At 41.6% G+C, this 25,079-nt stretch overlaps 1 protein-coding gene across 2 annotated transcripts in view; it reads right to left on the reverse strand.

Moving 5' to 3' along the window:
* Nucleotides 1-211: 211 nt before the first annotated feature.
* ptpn11a (protein tyrosine phosphatase non-receptor type 11a) overlaps nucleotides 212-25,079 on the reverse strand; it is a 63,307-nt gene continuing 38,439 nt past the window's right edge. Inside the window, exons 12-16 of one of the 2 annotated variants that reach the window (XM_072247489.1) lie at nucleotides 16,733-16,800; nucleotides 16,194-16,345; nucleotides 9,844-9,959; nucleotides 7,035-7,141; nucleotides 212-3,489 (exon numbers count right to left, since the gene is read on the reverse strand). In XM_072247489.1, the coding sequence (XP_072103590.1) occupies nucleotides 7,072-7,141; nucleotides 9,844-9,959; nucleotides 16,194-16,345; nucleotides 16,733-16,800 (406 nt within the window). In that variant the 3' untranslated portion in view covers nucleotides 212-3,489; nucleotides 7,035-7,071. The other variant, XM_072247490.1, reaches the window with a different exon arrangement.

Here is a 25,079-nt window from a genome sequence, read left to right on the forward strand (position 1 = left end):
GAGTATAATAAATGCCTTTGATCCTATCTGCATTGTTTGTTACATATGTTCAGGTGGAGGGGCATTCCTTGATTTGGCATGTCTTTGCTGAAGGCCCATATTCTCGCCAATCTGAAACAGACAGCTCCAGATCGACTCATAAAAATATTCATTTTAATGACTGCAATGCCGAAACTAGAGGGAAAAAAATGACAAGCAGATACTCAGCTTATATAAAATGACTTTATTCCTAATTTTAGATCTGATACATTACAAATACATTTATTCTCGATAATCAGTTTATGTAGCTTTAAAATCACAGCATGACTAGCAAAAAGAAATCAACTACCACCCATATATACTCTTATAAATATAGGAAAATCATTTACTGTGTCTGTACATAAACTAGACATCTGAATGGTATGAATTTTGACGAAATGTGAAATTACAGGATGGATAATAAAAAGCAGATGTCATTTGATAATCATTGCACCATTATTCTGTTTACAATGGATTATTCAATTTGAAATTCTGCAGATAAACAACCAGCCCATGTAATCACCTGACACATTAGAGCAGATCAATTCACATTAACAGGCCAACTGGTTACATCCAGGACTTTTGGAAAAAAAGTTATTTCTTCCCTCTTAGTTCGTCAACATAAATGTTATGGAGTTGAAAGCTCATTCACAATACAATTCCAAATTAATGCAGTAATGAACCAAGTGCAGAATTCAAAATTCATGCAGACTTCCCAATTAATACTCAAACAGAAAAGCTGAATGAGCTGTTTCTGATTTAATGTATTGGAAGTTCAACACACTGCAGCTGGGCAATGTGGGTTCATCCCCAACCAGGATTCCTGCTCTCAGAGTTAGACAATGAGCAGAGGCCATGATCCTCCACATACATGAAAGGAAAGAAAGAAATATCTTATGGAGGAAAGAGATTAATTCCTGGGATGATCTCAGGTAGCTTCTCCCAGCTGGGTGACAAACCAACAACTGAGGTCTGGTAACAAATCACAACCCATTCTCCAGCTTAAGACATACAAGCAATGTGGAGCTAAATGAATTTTAACCTCACAAAAATTACAAAATTCTGATTCAAGCATAAAATCCTTCAGACAACAGTCATGCTTAGTAAATAATAAAATCCATCACACTTTAGACATTTAAATAGTTCTGGGATGAAATGGTTTAGGGAAATGTTACTCAGGCTAGCTTACTCCAAAGCCGTAATGTTTAGAGTTCCATTACAAGGTCTTAAAATTCTTTTGCTATCTTCAATATATATTTAGTTACAGTCTGATACTACAGCTTCATGGAAAAAGACTATCCAAGTCACAGTTATCATTGGAGAAAAGCCACCTGCAGTATGCCAACAGCAGAGGGCCTGGGGAACTTTGCCACTGAGCTCTTCCACTTCCTGCTGGATTTAGTTACCCAGTGGCTTTGGCACATAGGCTAAAACACTTGTGGTTCAAGATAAAATTAGTACATTAAAAATTCTAACATACTTCATTGTCATGATTTGAGTAAATCATACGCCCGATCCTGTTCCTGACCAAATAGACACATTGGTTTCTGAAAGGATTTGCCAAGTGTTTGATTCATTATGATGGATACTACAACTATTTAATGCTTTCCCACAAAGGAAATGGAGGCGATGTGAACAGTCTTACAGGGCACCACTTTCACCTTCAAGGATGCTTCAAAGATATTGAAGTGTAATGCAAGGACTATTGCCATCTAATCATTTACCAATGCACCACAAACCAGCAAATCTATGCAGGAATTTCTGTTGGTGCTGGAATATGGCTCACTGTCCTATGTATGGTTCTGAGGGTGGGAAGGGACAGAAAGAAAAGGGAACACCGGCTCTACCAAGGGCTGGTCACAGAGGTCCAGTGCTGATGTAGTGGGGAATGCAAACATTGCATATTCCTAACTTAGTGTACAGGCAATTGCTGTTTCGAATGGACATGCAGAGATCTAGGTCAATGGTTTATTTCACTCTACTGATGCCAGGAACACTTGGGTTGAAATAGTCCTGGTTTCTACGGGATCTATCCTCACCTCTCTTGAAAGGATGTGAGGTAAACAACATCCTGTACATTCTTCCTACACTTGGTCTACACATTGTTCTGTGGTGTAACTTCCTCTTAAAGTGGCTCCAGTTCCACAACTACCAGAGAAATGTATCCTGGAGAAGCCCCATCCTGTGCTTCTGCTGGTTTTAGGGAAATGCCAGACCAGGGTGATACTGGCTTCAAGATTCAGTTTCAAAATGATAGGCACCTGATCCGAAACCTATGGGAATACTAGAAATTTAACCTGTTGTTGAAGATACCATCAATTGGTGCCGACTTGAGGACTGAAAACGGCAGAACATGTAAATTTACAAACAAAATTTAAATCATTCATTGAGTCATACATCCTGTAATTAATACCAAATGGCAAAGAATTCAGGAACACAGCTGGCTAGGAGTGGGAGTGATGGAATATAGGCAGACATCAGGTTTTAGAGGCACATGGGAGCAAGATCATTCTAGTTGGAAATCTGTACACCTTGAGAGTGCCCCTGACTTGAAGCTTACCACATGATATACTGAATGGTAACAGGATGACTTCAGGCAAACTGTACATTTCTAGCTGTGGCTTGGGATACAACCTAAACTCTAAACCCTTTGGCACCCTAACCGTATCATAGTCTAGTGAGCAAGACTTGTGTTCATTAGAGTTCCACTGTACTAAGGCTGCTGGTTTCTCTCATTATTACAAGGGAGATGAATCTTGTTGGCACAGAATGAAAATTAAAATATTTGATATGAAATGCAAACACATTAGCACACATCTCCTACACAGTAACAGTAAGGTTATGCCCAGTGAATTATTTTTCTTACAGACATTTTAAAAAGCCTCAATACATCCAGCAACTTAACAGGGAGGGAGGAATTTGAGGGCAAAATCTGTGCATAACTGCCAACAATCCCTCTTATTAAACTGTTAATTGAAAGAAGGAAAGCAAAAGGTACCACACATGACACTTCTATGGTCTACATTAACGTCACTGAACATGTTAAAGGCAAACTATTTAAAAAATCCAAATTAATGTATGTTTTTCTACTTGACCTTACTGGATTTTTAAAAAATCTATTCTGCATTTAAACAAAAAAATTAAAATAAGTTCAAGTTCTCAAAGAATTGCGTGAAGTAAATGACTGCAAAGAGGCGATGACTGTAAAAAGGCACTTGGGTTCCACATCAGTAAAATACTGAAAAGCAATGCAATGGTTGCATGAAGTATGATGCAGCTTTATACACTAGCACAGAGTATCTTCTGAATTAGGGAGGCTACTGATCACTTTTAGTGTTTAAATGGGAAGGGATAGGGAAAGAAAGAGATTCCACAATACTCTGAACTAAGCCTTCGATGGTTGTTTTTCACTTTACTCACACCCAAAGTGTTTTCATCTCTCCTCTGCTTTTCACAGCCACCTCAATGCTCCTAAAGGAAATGGGGCAGGGGGATGGGACAGAAAATTAAGAAACAACTTCAAACACCAGTCCCAACATACTGGAGAAATAAAAACTATTTTACAACACTTAATTCATTTCTTTAGGATGTTTAACCAGTAATATAATAAATTTCTCTGGGGTCTTGGCAGGTAAAGAGTATGGGAACTAGTAAACTCAGTAAGCCAGATGTTGAATTATTGAGATTTTGGAATACAAGATAAAGGATTAATCCAGTTTTACTGCATTCTACACTTGCAAGACAGATCACAGTTCAACTTCACACCAATTTGATTTCTAAGTAAATCTATGTACGTAATTTAAAAAAGTGCACCAACAAGACTATAGAGTTTTGGAATCTGGAGCATTAACAGTGTGCTTAGCAAGCAGATACAACCAGACTCCAGAAATGCACTTAAAAGAGAAACCAAACACTATATAATGTCATTGAGAAAATTGGGACCTGTGAGACTGCAAATTTCTTATCAATGATTTCTCCTTCCAAGCCTGCTATCCTGGTGTCATCCTTATAATATGACCACGCTGGACAGGAGAATCTGCTCCCAGACCATTTGAAAATTCCAGTTATCAACCAGGAATCCACAAAAGGATTCAGTTCCCGTCAATGCAGTCATCATATATCACCTGGTCCATGTATAAATTTCAACTGCCTTGTTTCAAATCTCCCTTCCTGTTAATGGAAACATAACAAGTGAACAGTAGTGCCTATAGAGATGCAATGGAATAGGATTTAAAAATCCTCACACTCTTCACTGGTTCAGCATGTACCTGTATTCTGTGATCAGGCTTGATCAGAAGGATCCAGTTTTGGAGTTGGCTAAATTAGCTTTTTAGCAATACGGGAGCTCTATAATTGATCTGCTTCAGAGAGAAGGAACAGGTGCTTGACCCACATCTCTACCCAATGACACCACTAATAAAGTGCTTATACAGTTAAGACTGTTGTGATGTATGTCACAATGGGAAATGCGCCCTCCTACCTGACCATGAATCTTTAACCCAAACAGAAGTCAGTATCTTGAGAAAAGATCAACAAACAATCTGCTGGAGGAACTCAGCAGGTTGAGCAGCATCAGTGGAAGCAAAGTTGCAGGTTGCAGGTTGAAACCAATGTTGCAGGTTGAAACCCTGCTTCGGGGCATGAAATACCAGCAATTCTTGTGCTCCCAAAGATGTTACTCAGCTTCAAGTTCCTCCAGTCTGTTTGCTGCTCCACATTCCAGCATCTACAGTCTCTTGCATCTCTTGAAAAGACATTTTTAACATTACAGAAGGTGAAGGTAACAGACAAGAAAACCTGCAGAAGCTGGAAATGCAAGCAACACACACAAAAAAGCTGGAGGAACTCAGCAGGCCAGGCAGCATCTATGGAAAAGAGTGAACAGTTGATGTTTCGGGTTGAGACCCTTCATCAGGACTGGAGGTGTATACAGACTGGACTTCCATGTTGAAAATGAGATGCTCGGGGCCAGGGAACTTTAAGTCATTGAAAAGATCCAGAGCATGTGAAGTGTCATGGATGTAGGTTTTAAGGGACTAAACCAGGGGGATAAAAGAGAATCCAGGTATGCATATACAAGTTTGGTGGGGCAGGAACAAACAGAAACAATGGGTCTACCTGGACATGCAGGTTTGTGGATCTTGGGTAGAAAGTAGAAACAGGAGGAGCGGGGCGAGGGAACTACGAATATGCTGGCAGAGGATGGGAAATCCCCAGAGTTATTAAGGTCAGTGATGGTGCAGGTGACAATGTCCTTCTCTCTAGTGGTGTCCTGCACCAGTAGAGAAGTGGTTATTGGTGAACTCACAGTCCCCCGGGAAGACAACATCGATGAAGCCCATGAGCGCAAGTTAACCAAATATGCAGAATTAAGATCAGAGTGCAAAGACAGAGGGTGGAAGGTCTCATGCTATCCATTCGAAGTAGGCTGCTGTGGGTTTATTGCGTTCACTTTCCAGAAGTGGCTGCATGACCTTGGCTTCACTAGAAGAGAGATCAAGTCAACCAGCAGGGTTGTAGCTGGGGCAGCACAGACAGGATCAGCATGGGTGTGGACCAAGTATGTCCAGAGGGGCAGATAGTCAGACAGTGTATACATATCTTGTAAACCCTTCAGTAGTTGCATAGACACCTGAAGAGTAGACTGTCTGTTGGATGGAAGTGACCAACAACTCTGATAGAGGCAGATGCCAAGTTTTTAAGTTCACCAGTGGGAGGTGGTGCTTTAGCACTGCTGGCCCACCACCTTGAGGGAGTCTTGATCATAAGCAGGCCGAAACTCCTGAAGACAGGTGGCAGATCAACTGATGATCCCACTGGTGATAGCACAGGACAGTTAACATCTTAGTCCACGTGTATTTTGTAACTCAGTGGTGTCCTGTTTGATGGGTAAGAGAAGGTGTCTGAGGGTTGGTACCTGGCCTCAGTAAGGGAGAGGTCAGTTCACCAGACTACTACAGCATCCCCCAATCTGCGGGTTTGATGATGAGATTAGGATTAGTGCGGAGAAAGTGGAGAGCAGAACATTCGGAAGGAGTGAGGTTAGAATTGGAGAGAGGTTGGGTAAAGTTGAGACTGTTGATATCATGTCAGCAATGAAAAGATCAGGTAGAAGACTAAAGTGGAGTGTCCAGGAAGAAGAGGAGGGTTGAAGGTGGGAAGAGGGGTCATCGGTGTGAGGTGGAGAGTCCTTGCCAAAGTAGGCATGGAGACGGAGGTGATGGAAGAAGAGCTCAACATCATGGCGGGCCCAGAACTCACTGAGGTGTGGGCTCAGGGGTACAAAAATGAGGCCTTTACTGAGGACAGAACATTCTGCCTCAGAGAGGGGAAGGTCAGAGGGAATAGTGAAGGCACGGCATGGATGAGAGCTGGGATCGGGGGGGGGAAGAGGGTTGGTAGTGTCTGAGGAGAGGGGAGGGTTGGGGTTTTCAGGGGAGGTGGGGTGGAAGGAAGATGGAGTAACTGAGGACCCAAGAGCTGATGGTGGGACCTGAGAGATAGAGGATTGCAGAGTGGTGGTAGTGGAAGGGGAGACTGGGGTTCCCGTGGCAGCACATTAAGTCCTGGCCTGGACGTGCTGTTGGTCAAGGCCCAGACTGGAGTCAGAGTTGGAAGCTTCACAGTACACACTCTGAAAGTGTCTGGGGTCACTGAAACCTGCAGTGATGACAGTGGAGTCCAGGTTCTGAAGATGAAGGCCATGTTAGAATGTGAAACTGATCTTCGAAAACTGAAACAACTGTTGAACAGCTTACTGATTCTCAGAGTAAGGGTCATATGCTTTGGATATCAAGGGAATAGACAGGAAGTTTAAAGGGCAGGATAAACGGTAGTCAGACCTTATGACACAGAAAGGACTGTTATGAAATATTTCTGCTTCACCTGCTTACAATCACAATTCGAGGTTGAAATTTAAGGGAAAAGCGAAACTAGATGACTGATTACCAACAGCCTTCAGGAAACATGGCTCATTTTTCTTTTAAGAACTATGGTGGTTAAGTAATAAATCTTACCTTTTCTTTCCATTCTGTTGCAAACACTGGTACACTTTCATCTATGGCCCTTTTGCTGCTGCATCAAGCCAACATTTTCATATATCCTGCCACCCTCGTCTTTCATCCTGCCACGCAAGACCACACGAGAACATTAAGCAACAGAAAAAGGGGTTTGTTATTCAGTACCATGCCTGCTCTGTTGCTGAAGCTGGCTGTGGCTGACTTTTTATTAATCCCGGCATCATTTTCCTGCCCAAGTCCAATGCCTCCTGATTTCCTTAATGTTGTTAAGCTGAATTATGTCACTACTACAGCCAGCCATCACTCACTCTCCATATACGCTCCACCTACACAAAAACAGTGCCCCAACTATTTATCTTATACAGTTGGCAATGAATTAGTTGTAGCTGTGAACACGGTCCATGGCATAAAAGAGGTGGGGAATCCCTGGTCTAAAGAAAACAATTCCACAGACAGGTAACACCACATTATAGTCATCACATCCTGCAATTACCAATAAAAGTGCATTTTGAGCGATGGGGTCAGAATCAGAATTTTTACCAGTATATGTCGTGAAATTTGTTAACTTTGCGGCAGCAGTACAATGCAATATATAATAAATATTAAAAAATGAATTAATGCATATGTATATGTAGGGTAATGTAGGGTTCTCAGTAATATTAACTGTAATGTTAACTATTAACAGCTAATAATAAAATGGCTTCTCGGTAGTGTTATAATGAAATGGCTTCTTGGTGGTATTATAATGAAATGGCTTCTCTGTAATGTTAACTGATGAGGTAATGTTCTTTGCAGCTGAAATGTTTGGGTTATAATTATAGATAACAGGGAACTAACCAATGGAAGTCATGTTATTCTATCTGTATGTGTGGGAACCTGAGTGAGTGCACGGGAATTCGGAGAGGAGAGATGAAGAAGAAGGGCGTGCGGGAAGCACTCTGGTAGACCACCGTGGTTGGTCTCAGTCTGAGGGTCGAGGAGTTCGAATGGTGGAGAGAAGACTCTGTTCCTTGAGCTCCAACGATTGTGCACAAACTGATTAACTCTGATAAGTGTGGTGCCTTTTTCTTTTATATTTGTTTCCCTGTTAACCACATAGTCACAGTAAGATTTATAAAGTGTAATCATTTGCTCGTACATTGTGTACTGTTTGATGTTTGACATTGTGGGTTTATACCCGGGTGCATTACACAGCAACTACGCAAACGTGAGTCACAGTTTGGCAGGCTGATGGCAGTTTCCCCCTAGACGAATGTGAGGTGATAATGCTGAGTGTTACATATATTAAATAGTTAAATTAAAGTAAGTAATGCAAAAACAGAAATTTTAAAAAGGCAGTGTTCACTACCTCACTAGTGTGAGTGAGGAAAGAACTTAAAACAAGGCTTTCTTTCTTCCTCCCAAAAATGTTCAGATATTAAATTTAAAATGTATGTATTTGAAGGCTAATTCACTGCTGCTCTAATACAATTAATGCATTCCTGGCCACTGATTACCTGCATGCCCATTCCTTATCCCTATTAAATGCATTGTGCATGTTGCAAAGTTAGCCACCATTTCACAGTCCTGAATAATTACAGCTGCAATATTAGTTCTATTAGTTATTTCTCACAAGTGACAATGTTTTAATTCACATACTTTTAACATTTCTAAATGATAATTCTTTATTAATCAGCCTCTCGTAAGAAAAAGCAAATCTGTAGCTGCTCCCAGAAAGGGAATAAATGCAGACATCTCTTACAATTATTCACATACAATGGTTCAGCAGGTTAACATTAAGCATTTTATGATGATCTAGCAATTTCATTAAAAACATCTCAATTTCATTCTCAATAATTGTCCAAATTGATCAGAGAGGTTAATTTTCAGTTGATGTATTCTGCACAGCTCAACACCATTCATGTTAGTATGAATCAACAAGCAGGAAAGAGCTGTTTCTAAGAGAGTGAACGTGAACTTTAACCTTGTGAGAGCACCCATTATGAATGTTGAATTAATTATGCTCCCTGCAGGATTCGCAGAACCTTTTGCATATTAGAAAAGAATACGATTAATTATCCTTCACCAGTATAGTGCTGAAATAAATCAAAGTCGATATGGGAGGCAAAGCTAGGTTATATAGAGACCTAAAGCAAACAAATAAAACTTGCCCAACCCCAAATGAAATAGACTGCTAGTGACACTTAGGAAAGGCCCAATAAATTACAGGTAGCATCATTACTTGCCTCCAGCAGCTTGTCCACTTCCAGCACAAGTAATGATCTTAAACTCTAAATGAACCCAAAATCAATGCTGCTTTTAATACGTGCCAAAGGAACAAATGGTCAGAGCTTCCTGCAGCAGACTTGCCCCTGTGCTTTTCAGATCAAAATATTTTTAATTCGCACAGTTGTTGTTGGAAGTGCTGATAAGCATGCAGCAAGGGAAAGAGTGCATCTGGGTCTCGAATAAGAAAAACAAATCAACATGGCATTTCCTTAAATAACAGTGATAAGTCAACAGACGACAGGTGGGAATGGAGATGGTCAGGGTTGGGGGGAGTGTGAGGTGGAGAAATACCAAGTCAGATACAATGAAAAATATTAAGGGTAAAGGTAGAAAGAATAGATCGAGAAAGTGTAATAACAACAATGAACAAGCGAGAAAGAAAAAGAAAGACATTTAAAATTCACCATTTTTAAATATCGCCCCAAAAATTTTGATACCGGATAGAATGAGAATGCACACTGAGAGATATTCAGTGGCAGAAGTCGCATATTTACAGATATATATTTAGAGCTAGACCAAGGTGAAGGACGGTACTTACTCTGTACACACTTGATTGGGTGTGCAAGGAGGGAAAGGACTTTGATCTCCTCCACACGTCAGGTCTGATAAGGAATATTTTATGTTTGTGTATTCACGGCCCTTTATCTTGCTTTTCTGGAAAAGAGGCAATGTCCTTGTTAGATCGTTTATGGAGAACCGTGCACACAAGAACGTGCTCAAGCACAAGCAAAGTCACTTTTGGGGTTTAAGAAATTCTGAAAATAAGTGTGCCTGTTTTTTTCCTTGCAGCACCTAGCACATACTGCCAGGTCCACTCCACCACTTGTGATGGAGCAAAAATTCCACCTGTCTAATGACAACAAATGGCTGTACGGGACAGGATTTCATTAGTGAAACTGTTATGTGGTGAGTTCAACATTCTGGATGTGATTTTAGGAAATGAGCCAGGGCTGGTGGCAGACCTGATAGTGGGTGAACATTTTGGAAATAGTGACCATAAATTATGCTTTAAGCTGATAATGATCAATGATAAAATTGGGTGAGGTGAAATTATAACAGGATGGGACGGGAGCTAAGGGGCATTGATAGGCAGCAGCTGCTGTTGGGACATGTCCACATCTGACATGTAGGGTTTGTTTAACCACCAACTGACAGTGTTCAGTATCAGCATGTTCTGTGAGGAGCAAGGATAAAGATGGTAAGGTAAGAGAATCATGGATGTCCAAAGAAGTCTTAAATTTAGCCAGGAAGGAAAAGGAAGCATACACAAGGCTTAGAAACCTAAAATCAGACCGAGCCCTTATGGAATATAAAGATGGCAGGAAAGTGCTCATGCAGGCAATTAGAAAGGCGGAAAGAGGCCATGAATTGTTCTTGGCAAACAGGATCAAGGATAATTATAAGGAATTTTATACTTGTATTTATGAGGATAACTAGGGTCAAGTCGACCGAAGGATAAGTGCGGGGGAGGTGGAGTTTGTGGTTGGAGTTGAAGCAAGTGGCCTTGGTGTTTACTAAGGTGGAGAAAGTGGAGGATATTGAAAACAGAGTGGGGCATGTTAATGAGCTGGGAGATTTTGAGACTGAAGAGGTGTGTAGATGTTCTGAAAAGCACTAAGGTGGATAAACCCCAGGGCCTGATGCCATATATACTGGAATACTGAAAGAAACAAGTGAGGAGATAGCAGGGTCTTTGACAATAATCCCTGTATCCTGACTAGCAACAGGGAAGGCCCCAGAGAATGGGAGTAGCAGCAAATGTTTTGCCTTTGTTCAAGAAGGGAAATAGGAATAATTCGGGTAATCATAGGTTAGTGAACCAGTGGTAGGTAGGGAAGCCGTTGGAGAGGAAATTGAGGGATGGGATTTATGGACATTTGGAAAGGAATAGCCTGCTTGGGTAAAGTCAACATGGCTCTGTGCAGGGCAGGATGTGTCTTATAAACCTGGAGAGTTTTTTTTTTTGAGGTGACAAAGGAGCTTGATGAGAGTAAGGCAGTGGACATGAGTACATGAATTTTAGTAAGGCATTTGACAAGGTTCCTCATGGTAAGGTGATTCAGAAAATAAAGAAGGCTATTCAATCTCTCTCCAGGACTAAAGTCCTCCAGTCAAGGCAGCATCCTGGTAAATCTCTTTTCCATTCTTCCCAGTGTGGCAACACAATATATCTGTGCTTTGTGAACTTGCACCACAACACCTCAATTTTTATAATCTATGCCCTAATACATGAAAGCATACATGCCACTTAGCTCCTATGCTGCCACTTTGAAACAACAATGGATTTGAACCCTGAGGCCCCCCTACTTAACAACATTCCATGGCATTCTACCATTTACTGGACCCATCCTAATTCTGTGACTTCTCAAAATGCTCCATTTCACACTTGTCGAGATAAAAGTCCATTTGCTAATCCTCTGCCCAACTTCCATTTGATCTATAACCAGCTCTAGCCTTTCTCGCTATCCACAGCACCACCAACCATTTTGTCATCCACGTTTATTGATCAGAACTCCTTTGTTCGCATCTAAGCTGGTAATACATATCCCAAACAGAAAAGGATCCCAGCAACAATCCATGTGATACATCGTTGGTCACCATCCTCAATCAGAATAACATCCTTCCACACCAACTTCTGCCTATCACAAAGCTGATTTTGGACACAATCAACTAGTTCACCTTGGATCTCATACGACTTGATCTGGATAGCCTGTCATGTGGGATCTTGTCAAATACCTTGCGCAGGTCCATTTACATAACTTCTGCCATCCTCCTTTCAATCTTCTCTAAAACCGCCTCAAAAGATTCAATCAAATTGAGACAAGACCTTTTGCGCATAAAGTCATGTCGACTGTCCCTGATCAGTGTCTGAATTTCCAAATGTATTAAATCCTATCCCTTAGAATTCCCCCCAATAATTCCCCTACCATTGATGCAAGGGTCACCAGCTTATAGTGACCTGGCTTATCCTTACTGTCAGCATTACCTATCTCACAGTCTTCCAGCACTTCACTGTGGCTAACAAGGTGTAAAAATCTTCACCAGCTATTGCCTCCGTTGAATTGTATAACATTCCAGGACAGATTGTAACTGGCGCTGTGGATTTTTCAACCCGTGTCCCATGATATCTAATACTCCTTCTTCAGATTTCGGATACACTGAAACTTACAGTGAATTGTGTAATTTGCATTAACAGAAAACATAACCTAAGGGTGTGCTGGGGGCAGCCCATAAGTTATATGTAATACTGACCATGCTCCAGCTCATCACTGAACTCTCTAATTTCCACGACCTTTTCTTTGCTGAATATAAATGAGAGGTATTCATTAGACCCTCACCTATATAGCCTGGGTCCACACTGATTACCCCTTTGGCTTCTACAACGTCTCCTTCTTTCCTTGGCTGCACTCTTGCTTCAGAAATGCTTCAAAAATATCTTGGCATTCTCCTTAATCTTACATGTCAAACATAATTCATGACTCCTTTCTGTCCTAACATAGAAGCATACAAATGTACAGCTCATTACAGGCCCCTACGGCCCACAATGTTGTGCCAACCATGTAACCTACTCGCGAAACTGCCTAGAATTGCCCTACCACATAGCCCTCTATTTTTCTAAACTCCATGTACCTAGCTAAGAGTCTCTTAAAAGACCCTATTGTATCCACCTCTACCACCTTCACTGGCAGTGCATTCCACACACCCACCACTCTCTGTGTGAAAAACTTACCTCTGACATCTCTCTTGCACCTACTGCCAAGCACCCTAAAACTATGCCCCCTTGTGTTAGCTATTTCAGCCCTGGGAAAAAGCCTCTGACTATCCACACCATCAATCCTTCTCATCATCTTATACACCTCCATCAGGTCACGTCTCATCCTCCATTGCTCCAAGGAGAAAAGGCCAAGTTCACTCAACCTATTCTCGTAAGGCATGCTCCCCAATCCAGGCAATATCCTTGTAAATCTCCTCTGCACTCTCTCTATTATCCACATCCTTCCTGTAATGAGGGGACCAGAACTGAACACAGTACTCCAACTGGGGCCTTATATAGCTTACCATTACTTCATGGCTCTTGAACATAATCCCACAGTTGATGAAGGCCAACACACCATACGCCTGATTAATTTAACCTCTGCCTTACATATTCTACATTCGTCAACAGACACCCTTGTGAAGGATATACAATTTGATCAATTATTTCATCTACCTGCTGTACAAATTATAATTTAGGGACTTTATCTTCTCTGGCAAAGGCTGTTATGTCGTAGTGCACCTCTCTTCCTCCAATGAAAATGGAAAGTAAGCATAATTTTTTTTCTCCATGTCAAATCTCTCTTTCTTGATGTCACTTTAAGGCAATGACCCCCAACCTTTTTGCCAGGGACCCCTACCATTTACCGATGGGTCAGTAGACACCAGGTTGGGAACCCCTGCTTTATGGGGTCTTTGACCTCGTGGTGAAGTTGTACCAAACTGGGCCCATTATTAATGCAGCCAAAGCCAGAAGCAAAATTCCTACATATGGCTGCAAGTAAATTCAGTGGTAAAATGGATTCCAGTTAATTCGGACACATCAGGACCAGTACATTTAAGCAACTGCCCCAATTAGCCAAAGTTTCATGGAAACATTTAAAAGGTATAAAAAAAGAAACTGAATAGCAAATATTTAAATGAAATACAGAACAAATTAGAACACCACCAGTACTACTGGTGGTTGTCTGTCGTATCTGATGGTGACAGGAGACCAATATGAATGTGTTTTTAAAAGTGGAAGAAGTTCCACTCTCTTGACCTCGGAAGTCCAGGTCCAGTGGTGCGAGTAGTCGTCACAACTGGGGTCTTCCTTGGTTGCAGTGGATGACCATGACTTCTGTGCCTCATTATGCCCTTCACTCTCCCCGGAGCGTCACAGAACTGCCTTCCCGGCCACTGGGCTTCACAGTCGATCTCATCCACCCAGTTCGCTGGAGCTGACTTCACATGCTAGGACAGGCAAGTCCCCATCTCTCCAGGGTGGGAGACCTGCCGGCTACCCTCACTTGGTTTAGCCCACCTATCGAAGTGGTGTACTGGGGTGTGGCTGCTGTCACATGCAAACAACTACCTGGAGCCACAGATGAGAACTGAGTGTGTAGTGAGGCCCAAAGGTAACATTCAAAATAATTGTCAGTACCTTCAAATTCTTCATAGTTCCTAACTTGAGGCAGTGAAATTCTTTCATTTTCACTCCCAGCCATTTCTGGCGTTTCCAAGCTGGAATGCTTGAAACTGCAGTGAGCAAAACAGTTCTGAATGGTCTTACCACTTTTTTTTTGCCATTTATCAGTGATAAAAATTGCTGATTTGTAAAAAAACACAAACACACACAACTGATGCTATTTAAAAACTGTTGTAGTATCTAATGACCACAGAAGCGCACACAACTGACACTAGTTAGAAACTGTTTGACAACAGTCTCCTGTCCCAACTGAGTGGCATAAGGAATCCCGGGCATTTTCTCAATCAGATTTTGTTCATTAAGAGTTGCTCCAAATAAGTGCTGCCTGATTAACCGACAGGCCAATTAATTGTCATCCACTGTAACCAAATTAAAATCCTCCTCCTCTAAATTCTTACTGGGATCACAACCACACAACTAATAATGAAGCACAAGTACAACAGGTAGGAAAAGCACAACCTGAAATCAACACATCCAAAAATACACTGTGTTTTTTTAGCAGCAGTCACTGAGCAACCTGGGTTGGAAGAATGATTTTTAAAAATATTTCAGGAATAGTACAACAAATCCAATATTCCACATCTCACAATAGAGATCAGTTAACTCCGGAGATTCAAACTGTAATACTAATCATATGCTTAGTTCAGTTTCACATTGGGAAGTGTACTGCTCATGGACATTATACTTTTCCATACAATTCATATTTACAGACACACACATGTAGAGCAGAATGATAATGAAGACTAATGGAAGAGTTATGGAATTAAAATGAGGTAATGGGCTGAGGATTGGCCAATGGTATTCGAACCACATAAGTGCCAGGAATTGCATTTTGTGAAGTCAAACTAGAATAGGTCTTGTACAGCAAAAGCTGGCACCAGGGGAGCTCTGTGGAACAGAGGGACCCAGGAAAACCAGTACAGTTTGTTGAAAGTGGAAAAACAGGTAGATTGGATGGTGAAGGTGCTGTTGGGCACACTAGTCGTCTTTTGGGCATGGAGCTTTGATGTAATGTAGCAGTTGTACATGACATTGACTCACTTGAAGTATTGTGCATAGTTTTGGTCACCCTGTTATGGGCAAGGCATTATTACGCTGGAAAGATTTATGTGAATGTTGCTAGGACTCAGGGGTCTGAGTTGTAGAGGGAGGTTGTGTAAACTAGATAGAATGCAGCAGACACAGAGGTGTGACCTTACACAGATGTAAATAGGGTGAATGTACATGATCATTTTCCCAGGGAATGGAAACCAAAAACTGGAGGGCACAGGTACAAGTTGGGAGGGGGGAAGACTGAAGGAGCCCAAGGGGCAACTTCTTCACACAGAGGTTGGTGCATGAAGAATGAGCTGCCAGAGACAGTGATTGATGCAGGTACAATTACAACATTAAAAACATCTGGATACTCATATTAATAAGGAAGGTTCAGAAGGATCAAGGAAATGGGACTAGTTTAGGTGAGCACCGTGGTTGGCATGGAGAAATTGGGCTGTTTCTGTACTGAATGACATACTAAGCTTCTTTCCTGAGCAGTAACTGGGCAGAATGGCCAAAGAAATTAAGATACACATCCAGCTCATACTAATTTGAAAAATAGCAATGAAAAGGGAGTTTGTAGAACAGAATATTTGAAACAGGACTTGTGTTAACATTGCTGCACATTGTACCTGCTCCTCTTCGATCCGACGCTGCAGCGTTTCGATGTAGTGCTGAACAGCCATGTAAATGAATCTGTACTGGGCTTCTGTCTGAACCATCCCGGAACGCTGCGACCGCACCATCTGGATACTCTTTGGAACATCGATGTCACAGTCCACACCTAAAGTGTGCATTCCACATTACAGAGTGTCCCAGAGAAGGGTTTATATAACAAGTCATTCCCAAAACACATGTTTGCAAAATACATTGTAACAGATTCCAATGCAATATTCACACAAACCACTCATAGCCACATTCAAGACTTGTCTTTCATACACAGCTCCAAATATACACCACAGTGTTACTGCCTTTCACCTACACAAGGAACTAAATTTATCTGTTGAATAAGAAAACTTGTAGGTTTTTCAGAATAGCATGGCACACAGGACCTGCTTTTAAACCTGCTGCAGACTAGATTCAAGAGCAACAAATGAATATTGGGGTTTAGGTTTTACTTGATGCAAAACATTTGGTGATTTGCAGTCATAAGCACTTTGCACATACGCACCTTTCTCTCTGATGATGTCAATCAGGATGTCAATCACAATGAAAGTTCCTGTGCGTCCAATCCCTGCACTATTGGGAGAACAGAGGAGTTCAGAAACCAATACAAAGCTTAACAAATTCAAAATTTAAAGTACATATATGAGGGGGAGATCCGAAATGATAGGAGAAGACAGGAGGGGGAGTGATATCCCTCTCATATCCCTTTTGCCAATCACCTGTCCAGCTCTTGGCTCCATTCCTCCCCCTCCTGTCTTCTCCTATCATTTTGGATCTCCCCCTCCCCCTTTCAAATCTCTTACTAGCTCTTCTTTCAGTTAGTCCTGACGAAGGGTCTCGGCCTGAAACGTCGACTGTACCTCTTCCTAGAGATGCTGCCTGGCCTGCCGCGTTCACCAGCAACCTTGATGTATGTGGCATTACTCTAAGGAGCACTCAATTCTTAAAGTTACAACGACTGATGAGTAATCAATGTCCTAATGCCAGTACTTTGAAGCTTAACTTTCAGAGACATTACTTGAAGAGAAGAGGTGAGGCTGGATGGAGATTTTGAGGGGGGTGGTGGGAGAAGAGGTTGATGGTTTAGTGTTGAGGAGATGGAGAAGGGAAAGTGGATGTGGGAGGAGCAAATGAGGAAGGGTGGGTGGGTGGGGAAAGGGAGTACTGAAAACAAAGTGCGTTCTTATTGCTCTGTTGGGAAGAGTGCTGATAAGCAAGGACAGACTGGGCCCCCTTGTTTGTGCAGCTCACTGTTATTCAAATGTCCAAGCATATATTTTGTGTAGATCACAAAGGCTGCAAATTTTGCCTTGGGCTTGTCGGGTACATTACATGCTTGTGTACCAAGGCTTCAGGGCACACATTTACAGATCACACCTGTCGTTGTACAAACCTCACCTGGTAACTGCAGACCGAAAAGGGATAGTAACACACAAGCAGTCTTTGGCAAGGTCTCCATCTGATCAATGGCCGCCGTGCCTAGAACATTGACCCCTTTAATTCATCAATGTCTTTTGGCCAACTCTATCATTATTACCCAGCCTGATCATGTCACACTGATTTGCATTCCTGACCCTCAAATTGACTGGGTCATCATTCCCCCCAACCCAAAGCTCATAAACCCCCGACTCCACAACGTCAAATCTAATTGGATTCCAATCCATCCCCATTTCTTCTTTTTTCTGCTGCTGCCACCACCAAATTTCCATGTCACCGGCAGTAAAAAATTGCAGGGCCATACTAAGCCAGCCATTAGGGATACAAGAATGATGGCATTAGTGAGTAAGCATCCTCAGAAAAGGCAATAAAGTATTTTAAAAAGCTAACTTAATCAAGTGAGTCTGCGACGTGATCATTGTTCTGAAGGTTTATAAACCTATAACGAAGCTCATTTTTGTCCAGTCTTTCTTTGAAAGCAAGAAAAAAAACTAATATTTTATAATTACAAATTATTTAAGTTTACTATCTTCATCACAATGACTGTTTCTTTTCTTAAACTGAAAAGGAGGACACTTTCCTCAAAACATTGTTTTCAATATATAAACAGTCATGTTCCAAAAACCTACACACCATTCTACGCACAATTCTGTGATCAAGTGTGACCCAGTGACATGCTGTTAGCAAAGCATCAAATTCACACAAAGTGTTGAAGGTGCTCAGCAGGTCATGCAGCATCTGGACTCAGTCTGAGACATCAAATGTTTAATCCCCTCCACAGATGCTGCATGACCTGCTGAGTTTCTCCATCACTGTGTGTGAATTGCTGAAGATTTCCAGCACTTGCAAAATCTTTTATGTTTATAGCAAAGCATCAAATCTCATTTCTTCTTACATACATACAGTTGATTCTCCATCAGAACTGTGGTTTCAAACCCTATCAGCGATAGCATTCCTGACCATAGTTGCTGGTCGGGACAAATAATTCTCAGGCTATCAAATGGATAGTGCCACAACAGATCCAAAGGAAGTGGAGGATTAGCTGAATTTACCAGAAATTTAGTGTTATGGTGTGTTACTGTTGGATATTAAGAGCATCCAGTAGGGCAGATCTACCCAACTAGTGAGTTATAGGAAATCGATGACCCTGGACTCGTGTGCACCACGTTACAGCTTGCTTCCAACACCCAGGCGGTACATGATCCAACAAACAGTGGAAATGACTGGCTTTGTCACCTTTCTTGAGTTTGCAAGAAAGACCCTGAGTCTGATTTACTGGTTCATTGGCAAGACGGACAGCAGGGGAGCCGCGTTGCCTGAGAGGGGGGTGCCTGTTGTAGTCACCAGAGGAGATGCTGGAGCTGGCTGCGTGTTGCTGGATCCTAAACTGGGTTGGGGACCTGGCCACTCCTGCCAGTGCTGCCCTCCAGTGTACACTCCGAAGAAGACAAGCATCAATCTACAGGCCACGACATTCAGGGACTTGGTCTATATTATTATTCTTCTATACATTTTTAACTATGTTTTTCTGCTATCATAATTATATGTGTTTTGTGCTGTGTAACTGTTGGTACTGTGTTTTGCACAATGGCACCACAGGATCACTGTTTTCTTTGGCTGTATTCCGTGTGGTTGAATGATAACTAAATGAACTTGAATTCACTAGCTTCAGAATAGGCGAGCTGCAGAGAAGCTGGAATTAAGAATTAATGAATTCACTGGAATTAGGAAGAGAATGGCCACAGGAAAATAAGAGAAAGAGCTACACAAAATGAAACCATTTTTCATTTGTCTCTCAGGTGAAAAGAAAAGTTTTATGTGAACATCCATCATGTTGGCGAACTAGTTCCTTCATTTCCAGTGGTTTGCCTGTGCTACTTTACAAAATCTGGAGTACAAGATGCAGAAAGTTAAAATGAAGTACATCAAGCAGTAAGACAGACAACTAGTAAATTGTCTTTCATGGCAAGGTGTTTGGAGATATGGACATAATGCTGTAATTGCACAGCCCTTAAGCAAGGACCCAACAGAGTGCTGTGGTGCCATTTTTAACCTACATTCTTAAGGAAGCATATTCCTGCTAGTTGCTCTGCAGCTGAAATTGACTTAGTTCCTCGGATCAGGGGGCATTGTACATGGAGAAGAATAGGCCTAGACTTCTTTTGAGCTTAAAGAGATGACCTCACAGATTATTAAAAGCAATAACAGAGCAGATATTAAGAAGTTCTGGCCAAAGGAAGCAAAGTCAAAGTAGAAAATTCATAACTTCAGGGTGAAAGCAACTATTTTACTTTTCATGAAGAGATTTCATTAGAGTTCGGAAGCTTTAGAATCCTACATTCTGGAAGACTGTGGATGAGCAAAGCTTGACATCCACATATTTTGAGCGTGCAGAGCGTGCAGGAGACCAAATGAGGCAGTGAATCTTATTGGCGGGTCTAGAAAACTTGAAGGGCCACTTCTGTTTTGATATTTCAACACTTTATAAAGTGGCTGCTATAAAGCATCGAGTAGCTTGATGAATCTCTCTACTTGATGAATCTGGTGAGAGAGAAGTGTGGACAGTTACCCTTACCAAGAAAGTTCAAATCTCAGAGTCATAAGGAACTCCCTTCAAGGAAAGCTGTCTCCCATCACCCCTCGATGGGACGGTTTTGTTGCAGGAAAACAAGCCCAGGGCTCCCACTGATTCAGCGATATTGGTGTGTTGCAATGATTTTATATTTTATACGGGGAAAATATGTGCTGTGTGTTTAATATCCAAATGTTACTTAAAATGTTATGATGCTATTGACTTATAATTGACTTATCAATATTCATGCGAGAAAAATATGCGGTGTGTGTTTAATATTAAATTCGTTAGATAAACCCTTTTAGAAACGAAATTGAGTGTATTAGCCACTTATAAGTGACTATAGTTGATTTATCACCTATATTCCGGTCGTGATTAACACTCCCCCCCACCCCCCACCCCCCACCGGTCGGCCGGTCCGCAAGAATATTGTCAATATTAAACCGGTCCGCGGTGCAAAAAAGGTTGGGGACCCCTGCTTTAGAGTAAAGAGATGTGAAGAATTGCCTCTGTATATTCAAGCTCTGACCTGCTCTTTTGGCCACAGTATTTGTGATCAGTCCAAATAGATTTCTGGTCAATGGGAATGCCTAAAATATTGATACTTAATTATGACCATGTCTATGGTGAGACTTCTCTTGTTGCAAAAAGATCATGGCCTGGTACTTACAAAGCAAGGTTTGTAACTTCCTTCAATTTCTTTGTGTATCCTCCTTGTCCATCTTGCCCAATCCTCCATCCTGCTTGTGCCTAGTGCACTGTCCTGAGGAATGGCTTGTTACAGTTATGGCAAGCTTTGGTGTTTGCTTTCCCCACTCAGCTAAGTTTTCCCACTGGACCCAGTCTGTCCACCAGTAGTATATGACATTGAATGAATTTTATCAGCTGAGAAACTGGCTTCAGCAATTCATCACCCATCTCCTCCATTAGCACATAACATTATGCTGCTCTACACTCCAGCCTTAGGAAAATAGCTTAATTAGCAAGCTGCTTTTCCCGTCTGCTGAGCACAGAAATAGCAGAAGGGCTCTGAAGGTCCAATTTTTAAAAAATGCATACTAAGATCATAAGCAATGCTTTATTTCAATCAATTCAGAAAACAGCAAGCAAAGCAGACATTTCTTCACTCTAATGACAGATGAATTTAAAAAAGCACCTGCTTGTAATATTACCAAGTAATCTCTTCAAGGTGTAGTAGTACATCTGTGATTACTTCCAATTTAAGCGGAAAACAGGGAGGTTAAGGGATACAGCCTTCAACTGAACAATTTCCCTCAAAGTACAATAACTCTGATCTTTCTACTCTCCAGCAGACAAGACTGATGTTCTTTCCTTTCACAAAGTTCACAGTTACCTGCTTGTTATACAGCTGAAGATCAGTTTCAACCACAGTTCCAATATAAACTGTTCTATCCGATTTGTCTTATACAAGAAGACGTGTGTTAACTATCTTTCAGGACTTAAGAGTGCAAATTCTTCTAAGTTTTCCCAATAAAATCTGGCTTTAACCACAAGGATCCTTGGTTGAATTAAGTAGTTCTCGGATCTCGGCAATTTACTTGCAAACGTCTTGTCACCATGCGAAGAGACATTGTCAGTGTGCTGTTGACTGTGGAGTGACAGTGCACTGAAAGTCCCTTCGCATGGTGATGAAACGTCTGCAAGTAAATTGCCAAGATCGGAGATCAACTCAGCTCAACTATCAACCACATTTTCCAAATTATTTCCAGCAAGGATCCTTATTGTGGCACCTACTTGTACAACATCCTGGATATTTTATTATTGTTTCATAAAATATCAATATTACACAGTAACAGCTTCACGCTGACAGGTTTATTGACTGCTCCGACAACGCAGCTCAGTTTGGTTTGTTTTCTTTGATGGTGGTTTGCAATAATTGGAGTTGGCAAGTATACCATCACTCCTTCAGTCTCTTTTTCCAACACTATTAAGATTAAATAATTGGTTCTTGGCAGCAGAATCCACAGTTTGGGTCTAATTGAATGTTTGAAACAGAGTTAATTGTAAATTATTATCCACTGAATACTTGTGTAGAGGTATTTTTACTGCTGTGACTCTTCATTTGAGATGCAGGATTTTGCAACTGATGTAAAAAGTTGTAAAGGATTGTTACAGAGATGGAGGGACGAGCGTGTAATTGGATCACAAGACAGGAACTGCACCTTAAGGCATTGGTCAGACTGTATTTGGAGTACTGAGTGGTTTTGGATCCCTCATCTAAGAAAGGATGTACTGGCATTGGAGAGGGTCCAGAGCAGCTGATGAGAATGATCCCGAGAATGAAAGGGTTAGGGTATGAAGTGCATTTGATATCTCTGTGCCTGTTCTTGCAGGAGTTTAGAAGAATGGGTGGGGGGGGGGAACTCTTTGAAATCTATTCAATATTGAAATGCCTAAATAGAGTGGATGTGGAGAGAACGTTGCCAATAGTGGGGGAATCTAGGGCCAAAGGGCACAGCCTGAAAATACAAGGGTGGGCCTTTAGAACAGAGATGAGGAGGAACTTCTTTAGCCAAAGGGTGGTGAACTAGTGGAATTCATTGCCACAGATGGCTGTGAAGGCCAAGTTATTGAGTATATTTAAAACAGGTTGACAGAAAATTGATTGGTAAAGGTATCAAAGATTATGGGGAGAAGCAGAAGAATGAGATTGAGAAGAAAAATAAATCAGCCATAATCGAATGGGCTTATTTGACTCCTATTTCTATGCTCCAAAAAATATGAATAAAGGTAACTTTGAGATGTAAACTTAATAGTGAGAAATAAGCCGCAATCTCGCAGATTGAAAAACAGAGCCAGGAAGGTCACACATTTGATTCTGGATTTCTGTGCATTAGATGAGAGGCAATGGAGATGTTACAAATGGATAGCTTGATGAAGGGAGACAGGCAAGTCCAACACACAAATACATTAAATATTGAGAGGTTGCAGAAAAGAACTCTAAAATCCATAGCCTCATTGAGAAGACAGTTATAAAAAAAAACACATGCAGATAAAAATCCACAGATACTGTGGAACGATTTTTTTCCACAACCCATGCTAGTTAACTTCTTAAAGGCAAAGAGACTACAGGGAAAAGAACATTTCAAATCAGAATCTCAAATTCAATAACAAGCTCAATTTTTATCATGTTCAAGTGATCCTTGGCCCCCTGGATACTAGAGACAGGAACTAACTATAGCAAGCACTTCAAAGCAATCTTTCAAGAACTCCTTCAAATCCATTGACAAGATAAGCAATGTTAACACTTTCTCCCATGCTAATATCCCCAGCACAGGCTCCAATTGTGCTCAGCCAGCTCCAATGGGCAGATCACATTATCCACAGACCGAATAGCAGGCTTCTAAAGCAGGCACTTCATGTCAAACTCCACCATTGCAAGAGATCTCCAGGTGAATAGAGAAAATGTTTCATGTTCATTATAAAGATCATATCCTTCTCATCAGCCCCTGGGAATCCCTGACTTGTCACTGCTTAAAATGGAGCAGCAGCATCTGGAGAGACACTGAACACCTGAAATCTCTTTTAGCTAGAGCAGACTGAGGCCAAAGTGATTAATTTGCTGTCAGTAGACTCCCCACAGACTTTTATCAGCCATCTCAAAACACAGATCTAGGGTGTAAGGATGTCATCCTAAAGACCATTAGACAAAGGAACAGAATTAGGCCATTCTGCTCATCGCTTCTGCTCCGCCATTCAATCATGGCTGATTTATTGTCCCCCTCAACTCCACTCTGCCATCTCCCCATAACCTTATTAATCAACAATCTATCAATCTCTGCTTTAAATATATCCAATGACTTTGGCCTCCACAGCCATCTATGATAATGAATTCCATCTGAATAAAGAAATTACTCATCATCTCCTTTCTTAAGGGATGTCCTAGTACTTGGAGGCTGTGCCCTCTGATGCTAGAATCCTGCACTATTGTGAACATCCTCTCCATGTCCACTCTATCTAAACCTTTCAATTTTCAATAGGTTTCAATGAGATCACCCCACATTCTTCTAAGCTCCAGTGCTTACAGGCCTGGAGCCATCAAATGCTCCTCAAAAGTTGAACCTTTCATTGCTATGACCATCCTCTGAACAGTCTCCAATGCTAGCACATCCTTTCTTAGATAAGTGGCCTAAAACTACCCACCATATTCCAAGTGCAGTCTGACCAATTCCTTATAAAGCCTCAGCATCACATCCTTGCTTTTATATTCTCGTCCTCTTGACGTATAGCTTGTAACAGAGCTTTGACCAGCAGCCAATCCAGATATCGGAAATCGGGAGAGGAGGGGACTTCAATCAGGTCCACCGCCTGATGATAAAAGGCAGGAGTGGTTCGCGGCAGTATAATAGAGCTTTGACCAGCGGCCAATTGGTATTCGGGATTAATTCGTTAGAGCAAATTAAGGGAAGGCAGCGGTAAGCGCAGCGGCTGTCGTCTGAGTGGATATAGTCAGAGTGGTGATCTTAAGGCTTTAGCTCATTGAGGTTTCACTCAGAAAGAAAGGGAAAGAGAAGCTCATGTTTTTCCCTTCTCTTTTTATCTCCTCAGCTAGGTATAAATGTCAGACGGGATACTGCAAAGCACCTCTTGTGGGATGTGGGGAGGCAGGGACACCCCCAGTATCCCTGACCACTACAACTGCGAGAAGTGCATCCAGCTGCAGCAACTAACAAACCACATTAAGGAGTTGGAGCTGGGACTGGACAAACTTCGGATCATTTGGGAGGCTGAAGGGGTGATGGACAGGAGATATAGAGGGGTAGTGCAGGGCACAGGAGACAGGGTGACAGTCAGGAAGGGGAAAGGGTTAAGGAGCCAATGC

Source organism: Mobula birostris, chromosome 31 (assembly GCF_030028105.1).
Source record: "Mobula birostris isolate sMobBir1 chromosome 31, sMobBir1.hap1, whole genome shotgun sequence".
Taxonomy (NCBI): domain Eukaryota; kingdom Metazoa; phylum Chordata; class Chondrichthyes; order Myliobatiformes; family Myliobatidae; genus Mobula; species Mobula birostris.